Here is a 12,138-nt window from a genome sequence, read left to right as displayed (position 1 = left end):
CGACACACAAGATGCTAGGCTTATTCCAGAAAGCGCAGTCACCAATGACAGGCCTCAAGGAGGAAGCAGAGTCTAAACTGGGAGGACGGAGGGGGCTGGGAACAGAGGAGACTCAGGACAAGCCTTTCCTAGCAAGACGCCACAGGTGCAAAAAGTCACCGGGACAACTCAACAACAACAAACAATCCAACTTAAAGATGGGCAAAGGAGTCAGACAGACATTTCTCCAAAGAGGACATACAAATAGCCAGGAAGCACGTGAAAAGATGCTCAGTATCACCAATTCCTAGGGAAATTCAAATCAAACCCACCATGAGACACCATCTTGCACCCATCAGGATGGCCACTCTTAAAGAGAAGAAGAAAAAAAGAAAAAACCTGTCGGCAACGATGTGGAGAAAGTGGAACCCTTCTCTTGTGCACTGTTGGTGAGAATGTAAAACGGCGCGGCCACCGTGGGAAAACAGGGTGGCGGTGCCTCCACAAAATTAAAAATAGAATTTCCATAGGGTTTGGTGATGCCACGTCTGGACAGCTATACAAAAACACTGAAAACAGGATCTTGAAGAGATCATCGCACACCTGTGGTCATAGCAACACTGTTCACAACAACCAGGCCACCCAAACATCCATCAGTGGATAGAACAGTATTCGGCCCTAGAAAAAAGAAATATTGCCACACGCTACAACACAGATGAAACTTGAGGACATCGTGCCAAGCGAAATAAGCCGACGGCAAGACAAATACTGCATGATTCCACTCACGTCGTTATCGAAAGCAGTTCGACTCTTAGAAACAGAAGGACGGTGGTTGCCAGAGACTGGGGGGAGAGGGATGGGGGTAAGCGCTCAATGCAGAGTTTGTTTTACAAGGTCAAGAAGTTGAGAGGTCTGTAGCCCAACAATGTGCACACCGGTAACACTACTGTGCTGCTCGTTTAAAAACGGGTAAGATGAGGGGCGCCTGGGTGGCGCAGTCGGTTAAGCGGCCGACTTCAGCCAGGTCACGATCTCGCGGTCCGTGAGTTCGAACCCCACGTCAGGCTCTGGGCTGACGGCTCGGAGCCTGGAGCCTGTTTCCGATTCTGTGTCTCCCTCTCTCTCTGCCCCTCCCCCGTTCATGCTCTGTCTCTCTCTGTCCCAAAAATAAATTTAAAAAAACGTTGACGGGGCGCCTGGATGGCGCAGTCGGTTAGGCGTCCGACTTCAGCCAGGTCACGATCTCGCGGTCCGTGAGTTCGAGCCCCGCGTCAGGCTCTGGGCTGATGGCCCGGAGCCTGGAGCCTGTTTCCGACTCTGTGTCTCCCTCTCTCTCTGCCCCTCCCCCGTTCATGCTCTGTCTCTCTCTGTCCCAGAAATAAATAAAAAACGTTGAAAAAAAAAAAAAATTAAAAAAAAATAAAAAAATAAAAAAACGTTGAAAAAAAAAATTAAAAAAAAAAAAAAAACGGGTAAGATGGTAAATTTTAGCTTGTGTCTTTGACCACAGTGAAAAAAACAAAGCCATGAGGAGAACGGATGCTGTTGGGTGCCCTCTTCCCCCAGCACCCACAGGATGGCTTATCGAATGAAGCCGGGCTCGTGTAAGACGTGAGGAACACAGCTCTGCGTACGATGAACGAGAACTGGGTTATGACGGCAGACTACCCTGTCGTGGCACCACCACCCTGAGCCCCAGCTCCTCCTTCTCAGCTTCCTTTGCTAACTCATCCCCATGACCCTCACTGCCGTTCATGTCCCCAGAGGTGGCCCCCTCCTCTGATTGGCAGTGACACAGAACTCTCTGGAAATGAGCTCTTGGCTGCACAGAGCTCATCTTTCTGTGGGAGGAAGAAACGTTTTCACAGGAGCAACCTCTGGCTCTAGGCTCCACGCGCCCTGCAGCATCGTGTGGGGTGCCTCCACCAGACCGCCACCGCGTCTGTGCTGAGTCTCGACCTCAGGCCATCCTGATTTATAGAAGGAGCAGCTTCTTCCCTCCTTTCTAGAGGATGGCGGGCAACATTCCAGCCGTCCTGGGGCCGAGTTGTCCAGTCAGGGTCAGGCCACTACGTCTGGAGGCCTGGAGATGGTCCAGGGCAGCCCGCAAACTGGACACAGAGACAAACAGAGGGGCTGGGGGCCCTGCGCAGACCGACAGTGGTTCCAATAGGAAGGTCCCTCCACACTGGTGACAGCATCCAGCTGCTTCTTCCCTCCCCCAAGGGGCCTGACCAGGGGCAGATGCTAACTTTGTGGTGAGAAGGCAGGCCGAATTCACACAAATAGCCTCTTCCATGGAGAAGTTTAACACAAAAGCGGGCTCCTCAGGCAGGGAAGGAAACATTTTGCCTAGATCCTGAAGGAAAACCTGTTTCTCCTGGGATAAAATATAAATATATAAACCCTCGACTTTACAGCACGTGGCCCGGAGGAAGCCCTCAATGAATGGCAGCTGGCAGTGTTCTCCCTCCTTGATCTTCTGCTTTTATGAGAAAACGCTTCACACAGCTTCCAAGAAAAGCCAATGAAAAGAAACGGCCTATGAAGTCAGAATGCTGGTTCTCTCAGTGGAGAGGGGCATAGGGGAACACTCTGGCCTTAGCAACGGGGATGCAGGAGCGTGTGTATGAAAAGGCCACCAAGCCGTCCGCATCAAGTTGCGTGTGTCGGTATGTAGGGTCATACCTCCATAGGAAAGACTAAAAGAAAAAGGAAGAAGTGGACAAAACTTCTGAGGCAGTTACAAACGCCTGTCTTGTGGAGTCCAGTAGAAGTCTCTGTGGTGACGGAAGGGTTTCCTCTGTGCGCTGTCCAACACAGTAGCCAGTAGCCACATGCTGTTACTTATCACTTGAAATGTGGCTAGTACAGAGGACTGAATTTTTGACTAGATTGGCTTAAAATGCACAGACTCCACGTGGCTGGCAACTACCTCACCGGACGGCGTAGCTCTCGAAAAGCCTCCAGGACAAAGACTTTTCTTTGCGCCTCAACGCACCTAACGGACCTGAGAAGGCCACATGCACTTTGGAAGCCAAATATAGTTGACCCTTGAATGACAGTGGGGGTTAGGGGCACCGACCCTCTCATGCAGTTGAAAATCTGCATATAACTTTTGACTCCCCGACAAGTTAACGAATAGTTGACCTATTCGTTGACCTAACAGTTGACCAAGAACATCAAAGGAGGTTAACACAGATTTTGTGTCTTATATGTACTACTCTCTTCTTACAATAAATTAAAGGAAAGAAAACATTAAGAAAATCACACGGAACAGAAAATACACTTAGAGTGCTGTAAACAATCCACGAATAAGTGGACCCATGCAGTCCCAACCCGTGTTGTTCAAAGGTCAACTGTAGAGCACCAAAAATAACATGGGTTTCCTAACGTGTAATACTATGTAGGAATAAATAGGAATAAACTGCTGATACACACAAGTTAATCTCAGAAGTATTCTGAGTGAAAGAAGTCTTAGACAAAAGAGCACACAGGTAGCTTTCCATTTATACGAAGATCTAGAAAAATCGAAAGGAATCCACGGTAGTACTGATCATAAGAGCGGTTGCCTTGGGGTGGGAGGAACTGACTCGTAAGGAACATAAGAGAACTTTCTGGGATGACAGAGATAGTCCATAACTCGATGGGGGTCAGGGCATCACACAGGAGTGTACCTTTGTCAAAAATAAAACTACAATCTTAAGTTCTGTGCATTTTATGCTCACTATACCTCAACTTAAAAGACACACATTCACAAAAATACTTATGCAACAAACACGATCACGTTTCAACAGCCATATCTCCGCACCCCGGGACGGGCACTGAACATCTGACAGATGAAAAAAAATAAAAAGATCAATCATCTGTTCAAGCAGTAGTCCAGAACGGGCAACAACCTCAAGGCCATGCCCCTGTCACCGTGCCGCCCAGCCTTCCTAAGGCATCTAGAAGTCATTCACCCTCAGAGTGCCGCCCCCTCCCCACGGCACTTACCAGCACACGGCCATCAGCCTTGGGCTGCCGGGCCAGGCTCACCCCCATCCACTCGTCATCCCTGTCTTCCCGGCAGGTCTTTCCACACGACATGCCCCGATTCTTCCCTGGATGAAAAAGAGAAAAGCCAGACTTGCTTTGAGAAATGACGTTCCATTGGCTGCTTTTCAAAGGGTGGTCTACAGTCCAAGTGCTGGTTACCTGCCAGTGAGGAAATAAGGAACTTGGAACAAAATGGAAATCAACTCCAGCGCGACGCATGCCGTTTGATTCAGCCAATACTTTTTTCATCGCAAGACTTCCTCGAGGAGGGAAGTGGTGCAGTGATTTATGTTCTGAAGCTAGCTCCTTCATCTGTTACGTACCAGTAATAAGCAGTTTGCAAACCGGACATTTTGAGCGGCACTAAAGAACACAGTGGCACGATGGATACCTCTCCTTTTCAGCTAACGAATATCATGACAATTCTTCGTTAAAAAAAAAAAAAATTAGAAGCTCTAGATGGGAAAGAACTTTGGAGAAAGTGAGGACGTGAAGGGATTATCATGAAGTAGCTCTCACTATGTACAGATACATGTGTCACCTCTATTATCTCATTTGTCCTTCTCAAGGTAGTCAGGTAAGGTAGGTATCTTAGTCCTGACTTTACAGGCAAGGAAACTGAGGCCAAAGAGGCTGCGGGACTTTCGCAGTGAGTCCCAACTAGCAACTAGCAGAGCTAGGCTCTGAACCCAGGCAGAGTCACCTGATTCCAAAGATGATGGACCATGTATTTTCCACTGGACTACAAGGTGAGCTTTGAAGCCTATCACATCTTTCCTTACTTAAAATATAAAACCTGCGATAAATTTTAATGGCCTCCCCCTTCATGCATAGCATGAAATCTTAACACTTGACTCCAGCCTACTGGGCCCTGTGTGAGCCAGCCCCAGCCCACCCTGCCAACCCCCTCCACTTCCGCTCCCGCCCACCACTCCAGCTGCACTGCCCTCACTCGGAGCTTTAAAATGGCACACGCTTCCTCTGCTTGGATGTTCTGCCTCCCATACCTGCCCAGCTAACTACCGTGAATCCTTCCAATCAGGTGTAGATCAACTACCCACCTCCCCTCTGGTATTCTGGCATTCAACTACTCATTTTAATGTCTCTTGGCCCACTAATTTGTAAGGTCGAGGATGGCAAGATCTTTGTTTTGTTCACCATTATGTCTCAGTGATTAATGAGTAACAGGTACCTAGCATATGATGGATGATGGATGGATGGATGGATGGATGGATGGATGGAAGGGAGGGGAGGGAGGAAGAGAGGGAGGGAAGGAGGGAGGGAGGAATGAAGGAGGTAGGGAGGGAGGAATGAGGGAAGAGAGGAAGACAGGAAGGGAGGGAGGGAGGGAGGAAGGAGGAAGGGAGGGAAGGAGAGAGGGAGGGAAGGAGAGAGGGAGGAATGAAGGAGGGAGGGAGGGAGGGAGGGAGGAAAGAAGAGAGGAAGACAGGAAGGGAGGGAAGAAGAAGGGAGGGAGGGAGGGAGGAAGGAGGAAGGGAGGGAAGGAGAGAGGGAGGGAAGGAGAGAGGGAGGAATGAAGGAGGGAGGGAGGGAGGGAGGGAGGGAGGGAGGAAGGAAGAGAGGAAGACAGGAAGGGAGGGAGGAAGAAGGGAGGGAGGTAGGGAGGGAAGAGGAAGGGAGGGAAGGAGAAAGGGAGGGAAGGAGAGAGGGAGGGAAGGAGAGAGGGAGGGAGGGAGGGGGGGAGGGAGGAAGAAAGGAAGGAAGGGAGGAGGAAGGGAAGGAGGAAGGAAGGGAGAGGGGATGAATGATCAGGCCACCCTGAGAAGAAAAAGAGGAAGTGGGAGGGCACGGAACCCGTTTCCACCTTGGCAGTGATGTCCACCCACCTCGAGCCATGTCTAATTCGGTGCATCTCCGGTCAGGGTTGGTGTGGACGCGGCACTTAAACACAGCCCCGGGGGACTTCACTGAAGTGCTGTACTTGGACTCTGCCTTTGGTGCGCCCACAAGGACCCTGCACATCAAGAAGAAAGGACATTCTGTCACAACCCAGTACCGGCAAAGAGGAGGCCAATGCTTAAATCCTCACCCAGTGGTGGGTGGGCTGCCTGAATGCTCTAGGGGGCCCAAGGGGGAGGGCCTTCAACAGAGAGCCTGTTAGATTTTCTCCAGGCACATTATTTTTAAATGTTTATTTATTTTGAGAGAGAGAGAGAGAGAGAGAGAGAGAGGGAGAAAACGAGCATGAGTGGGGGAGGGGCAGAGGGAGAGAGAGAATCCCAAGTAGGCTCCACACTGACAGCACAGAGCCCGACACAGGGCTCGATCTCATGAACTGTGAGATCGTGGCCTGGGCCAAAATCAAGAGTCAGAGGCTTAACCAACTGAGCCACCCAAGCGCCCCTCTCCAGGCACATTTAAAGCTTAAGACTGGCTGAGGAACACATCCAAGCAAAGAGTTCCTATCCACAATCTATGAAGAACTCCTATAAATCAATAAAAAAAAAAAAAAAAAAAAAACAGACCAATAGAATAGTGGGCCAGATACTTGACGAAAGGAGATAACCAAATGGCGAATGAACATAGACAAGATCCTCAACTGCATTAGTTGTCAGAGAAACCCAAGTGAGAGGCCACTTCACACCTACTAGAAGGCGAAACCGAAAGGGATGAAAATGCCAAGTGCTGGCCAACCACAGCTCCGCAGGTAAATCTCACAAATACAACACCGGGCAAAAGACAGGAGGGCCAACGGGTACTCACTGAGTCCACTTATCTGAAGTTCAGAGCAGGTGAAATTTAACTGGTGCTAGAGGTCATGCTATGGGTTACTTCCGGAGAGGAGCAAGGGGGGCGGTGTAGCTAGGGAGAGGGGGCTTTCCAGGGGTGCTTATCATGTTCTATTTCCAACCTGAGTAGTGTCTACTCAGATTTATGATAATTCATTGAATTGCATATATATGACATGGGTACTTTCCTGGATGTGTGGGATGCTTTAGTAAAAAAAATAAAATAAAAAGCAGGAAATTTAGAGATGCCATTTCTCTTCTGTGCCCCCCTCTTCCCTCCCCCCCCCCCACAAAACATACGTACTTAGGGGGCCATAGGAAAGAAACAACAGAAGTGTCGAATTATAAACCACATCCTCTGTCCCAAGGCAAACCAGAGATAGAATAGTTCACATGTGAATAAGGCAAGAAGGAAGCTCTACATCCTTTATCTTGAACCGGAAACTGCCAGGGTCAGTGGGGTGGGGGAGGATGGCCCCTGCAGGGCCCCTCCCCACTGGAGGAAAAGAGCAAGCCATGCTAAGAAGACAGACAAGACATATTCAGGGCTGTGTGGACGTAGAACATCGGTGGGGGGGGCGGGGGGGGGGGGCGGGATTAGCAACAAGCTCCCTACAGATGTCACAGAAACGATTCTGCCCTGCATTTGTATGCACTGTTTCCAGAGTGGTCAAGAGCAGTGTTTATTTATTTATTTTTATTTAAAAAAAATTTTTTTAATGTTTATTTTTTTTATTTTTGAGACAGAGAGAGACAGAGCATGAACGGGGGAGGGGCAGAGAGAGAGAGGGAGACACAGAATCGGAAGCAGGCTCCAGGCCCCGAGCCGTCAGCCCAGAGCCCGACGCGGGCCTCGAACTCATGGACCGCGAGATCGTGACCTGAGCCGAAGTCAGACGCTTAACCGACTGAGCCACCCAGGCGCCCCAAGAGCAGTGTTTACAATACTAAGCGGCACCAATCAGGCAGGGTGTGCTGAGCCACAAGCCATTTGGAAGAGGACTTGTAAGGTGAGACCCTGAACAAGACCTACACCGATGTCCAAAGAGTAGAAAATTCCAAGCCACTGCTCAATGAGGACATGACCTGCTCCTTATGTCTAGCAGCCTAGAAAGGAGATGCTGTTCACCTGGAAAGGTTCCAGGCACATCGTGAAGTGTGCTGTGCCCCCTAACCCTGCGACAGAAAGCGTTATCCCTCATGTGTCTGTGGAAAAGCAGCCTAGCAGAGGTTAGAATGACCCCAGAGAGCCTCCCTGGAGATGTGGCCCAGGCTCCCCTCACTTTGTCCTGAAAGCCACCTTCACCTTGGGGTCATGATATCCACCCCTACCCTGGCAGCAGAGTGATGGTGTTCCCCCCCCCAGCACCCCAGCTGAAAGGAGTGGAGATCTATACATCAGATAACAAAAGTCTGGGACCTTCAGAGGGACCCTCAGCAAAGGCTGGACACCCATACTAATCCGGCCCAGACACATGGTATCAGGTTCACGGGAAGGGACGTGGGTCCTGCCTTTGTAGGTTCCACACTCAACGCGGGGCTCGAACTCACGACCCTGAGATCTAGAGTCGCACGCTCTACTGACTGAGCCGGCGAGAATGTGGGTCCTGTCTTAATTCCCAGCGCCCTGAGCCCAATCCCTCAACGCCCACACACTGACGACACAAAGGATCACCAAGGATCTCTGGGGACACACGGAGCCAAGGAGGACCCACCCTCACCGGAGCATTTCCTGCCAGGTGGTCTTGAGAGTTGGTGCTCGAGTCCGGGCGGGGGGGGGGGGGGGGGGGGGGGGGGGGAGAGGAACAGATCCCCGAGCTTCCCCAGGGCCCCTCAGCAGCACCCCGGGAAGCTGGCCGGCTGCTCCCTGCTCCTGCGGCCTCACCGCGGGGGGCCCCAGCTGCAAAATCCACAGGCAGAAGCAGGGCTGCACCCCGAAATCTCAGCGAGCACTTTCCCTCGCAGGGCGGGCGGCCGGGCCAGCTCCTGGCGGCTCCAGCTCAAACGCAGGATGACACGTAAGACGCAACCCCGGCGAGAAGAAAGCCACATTAAGGGACCGGCTCCCCCCCTGGCTTCTGGGGCTGAGCCTCAGAGCCACCGGGGCCAGCAGAGGGTTGCTCGCGATAAGGCCGGCTATGTTTTCACAGGTGACAAGAATTAGCAGTTTGACAGATCTAAACTGCCGAACCGTCCTCCGCCTTTCCACGCGTCAGGTTGTAGAAGCCTGGGAACATAAAACGCCTCCTGCGCTTGAAAACCCCAGCGGGACAGGGCTGGGCCCACGAGTTCCCACAAACTCCAAATTTACATTAGCTCGGCGAATAAATGCCACTTGCAATTCATTTTATTAAAAACCACGAAGATTAGACAAAGGGGAGAAGTATTCACACAGCAAGGAAGGGAAACGGCTGCAAGGAGCAAGCTGTTTCTCCACCGCATCCCCCAAAACGGCACTGGGACCCCGGTCCTGTCAGAGAGTGCCACTGGGCCGACGCCACAGACCCGGGGTCACGGGTCATCCCGGGAAGGGACCCCGGAGAGCCGACATCCCAGGCACCGGTGCTTCCAGCCCAGAGCGGAGACTGAGAGGGACAAAGTTCGTATCAGAGTCTAAGGTGGAGAAAGGATCCGCTGGATGAGTTTTTTCCCCTTCCAAACCCACGGTACTCAGCGGTCCTAGCGATGGCTGATCGAGCACTGATAACAACCCTTTGGTTCCAAGTCCCCGTCAGCCGGTCGGACGAGAAGGTTTTTCCAAGTCCTTTGCAATGGGAAACGAAGCAGGAGATAAGGGGGCGTGTGCACACACACATGCGCTCCCGGGGGCGGCACGGTGGAGCCCCGGCTTGTATCTCTGTGTTTACAGAACGCTGTGGCTTCCTCCCCAGCCTGGCGTTGCTCTGGGGCAGCTCTGGGGCTGCTTGCCCAGCAGCAAGACCGCTGCCATAGGCCAGCCCGTGAGCCGGTCTCTTCTGAAGTCAGTTCAGCTGGCTGTCTGCCAGGCCGATCCCGAGAGACAGAGCGTGCGACCGCCCAGAGTTCAGGACAAGCCACCGCACAGACGCCATATCCGCCTCTTCTCGTCTGTTATTCTCTGCGTTATAAAGAGACAGCCCGTCACTTCCCAGAGCCCCCACAATCTTCCCTGGTACCTTCGACACGACACTGAGATGGCTCCTTCCTTCGTACGGTTGCCACAGGAAAGGGCCCAGGTGTCCCCGCCAACAGGCTCCCATCAACAAGCCATCAGGCCGATTCTCACCCTTGCTTGCTACTTCACGTGTGGTCCTCAGACCAGCAGCAGGGAAAGCAGGGGAAATGCCCGGGAGCTTCATGGAAAACCAGGACCTCAGGCCTCAGCCCCCCCCAAATCAGAACACGCGTCTTAACTGGCCCTCCCGGCGATGCGGAGGCTAACACGCTATACAACCCCCTACGTGGATGACAAATAATCGCGCTCCACCTGCAGCCAGTACGAAGGGATGACTCTTGAGAAAGGAACCCTGCTCCTATCCCACCCCTAAAGATGCGCTCAAACTTCAAGGACATTTTAGACTCCTCTCCTTAACTCGTTACTTGAGATTTCTGATGACGAGGACAATCAGGGTGTATCAGGCACTTGGAGGGCACAGGATCAGGGCAAGCGGGGTATAGCACGCACCCCGGCGGTCGAGCGCACTGCCCACCCCCCTATTCTGCCCACCCCACGTCAGCCAGAAAGGAGGAAAAGGGACCCAGAAAGCGCAGGGTGACCAGTCTGCAGCCAGCCACCACAGTGTGATCTTGCCCAAGAAAAGCCCTCACGAGACTCTTCGGGTGGTTCCCGGGTTAACACTTTGATTTGGAGGTTCTGTCATGCCAAAGAACAGGGGTTTAAAATAGAAAGAAGCCCTTTCTCCTCTCCATCAGGCTGAATGTCAATCACGTCCTCGCTTTTCTAAAACGCGTATGTGGCTGGCACAGTGATGCCCAGAGGTTTGCTTTTTTTTTTTAAGAAGAAATCATCAACACCTATCTTTTTTTTTTTTTTTTTTTTTTTTTTCAGAGAGGGAGAGAACATGAGAGGGGGCGGAGCAGAGAGACAGAGGGAGAGAGGAAGAATCCCAGGCAGGCTCCACACCCAACGCACAGCCTGACACGGGGCTCAACCCCACGACCCTGGGGTCATAACCTGAGCCGAAATCAAGAGTCAGACACTCAGCTGACTGAGCCACCCGGGCGCCCCCAGATTTGCCTCTCTTAATGAGTAGTTCACACACCTGTCTGGAAATGTGGGCCCATCCGTTCACCTGCCAACACTAGTTATGCTCATGGGTTGTCTGATTTCTTACTCAAGGCAACCCTGTCGGGCAGCTTCCCATGTGTGCTTTACTCAGAGACGGTGGTTACGCTGCTGGCAAGCTGGGATTTAAACCCGGGGCATCCGTGGCCAGTCCTCCAAACTCCGCCTCTCTGACACAGCCACCCCCCTGGTTGACACGTGTGGGAAAGCGGGCCACAGAGCTCCACTCCGGCCACCCACCAGCTCTGAAGCCCTCCCTCGCATCACCGGAGCAGACGGCAGGTAAACTCCCTGGCAAGCGGGCAACAGAAGAGGACCGAGCTGCCTCCCTGGGGAAGGCTCCCTCCCTACCCACAAATACCTCAGCAGTGATTCCTCAGGGCGAAATCACAGCCGGGAGGACAACAACTGGGAATGGAAAACCTTAAATGCATTAGGTTTGCGCTCATGCATTTGAAGCCAAAGCCAAAGCTTCCCCAGAGACACGTGTCAGTTACAGGCGTGGAATTCGTTCATTGCGTGTCCCACAGGACCACCCAAGGAATCCCTGGGCAAAAAAAAGCTGAGATCTGAACAGACAGGGGGCTGTTTGGGGCCAGGGAGCCACCTCTGACCACACGGAACCCTTCCCCCCCCAGAGAGAGGAGACTCTGGGGCCAGTGCTTGCCAACTGAAGCTGGGGACCCAAAAGGCTTCGGAAGCTCCTCTTTTCATGTTTGGAGAAACTGAGGCTCCAGCTCAAAACACTGGATAACTAACTGCTTTTTAGGGGGTGGAAACTAATAGTTCCACTAGAATTCTAAGCTTTGAGGGCAAATTACTCAGGTTGGTAATTTGGCAAGAAGCACAGGATTCAAGTTCTGCCTCAACCACTGATAAGCTATGTGACCTCAGGCAAGTTTCTTAACTACTCCGGGCCTCGGTCTTCTTCCTCTGTAAAATGGGAAAAAATAAAAATATACCTAGTAAGGGTGCTTGCAAGGTGGAAGACAACGTTTATAAAGCACCTGGCACAAAAGGGGTGCCTGGGTGGCTCAGTCGGTTAAGCGTCCGACTTTGGCTCAGGTCATGATCTCGCAGTCTGTG

At 52.0% G+C, this 12,138-nt stretch overlaps 1 protein-coding gene across 3 annotated transcripts in view; it reads right to left on the bottom strand.

Moving 5' to 3' along the window:
* ITGA9 (integrin subunit alpha 9) overlaps positions 1-12,138 on the bottom strand; it is a 363,974-nt gene that overhangs the window by 340,073 nt on the left and 11,763 nt on the right. For all 3 annotated transcript variants that reach the window (XM_058729394.1, XM_058729396.1, XM_058729395.1), the window contains exons 2-3: positions 5,865-5,992; positions 3,976-4,082 (exon numbers count right to left, since the gene is read on the bottom strand). In XM_058729394.1, coding sequence (XP_058585377.1) covers positions 3,976-4,082; positions 5,865-5,992 — 235 coding nt within the window. The remainder of the gene's footprint in view (positions 1-3,975; positions 4,083-5,864; positions 5,993-12,138) is intronic.

This window comes from Neofelis nebulosa, chromosome 5, assembly GCF_028018385.1.
Source record: "Neofelis nebulosa isolate mNeoNeb1 chromosome 5, mNeoNeb1.pri, whole genome shotgun sequence".
Classification (NCBI taxonomy): Eukaryota; Metazoa; Chordata; class Mammalia; order Carnivora; family Felidae; genus Neofelis; species Neofelis nebulosa.
The sequence above is the reverse complement of the archived record's forward strand: the minus strand, read 5'-3'. Positions and strand labels throughout refer to the sequence as shown.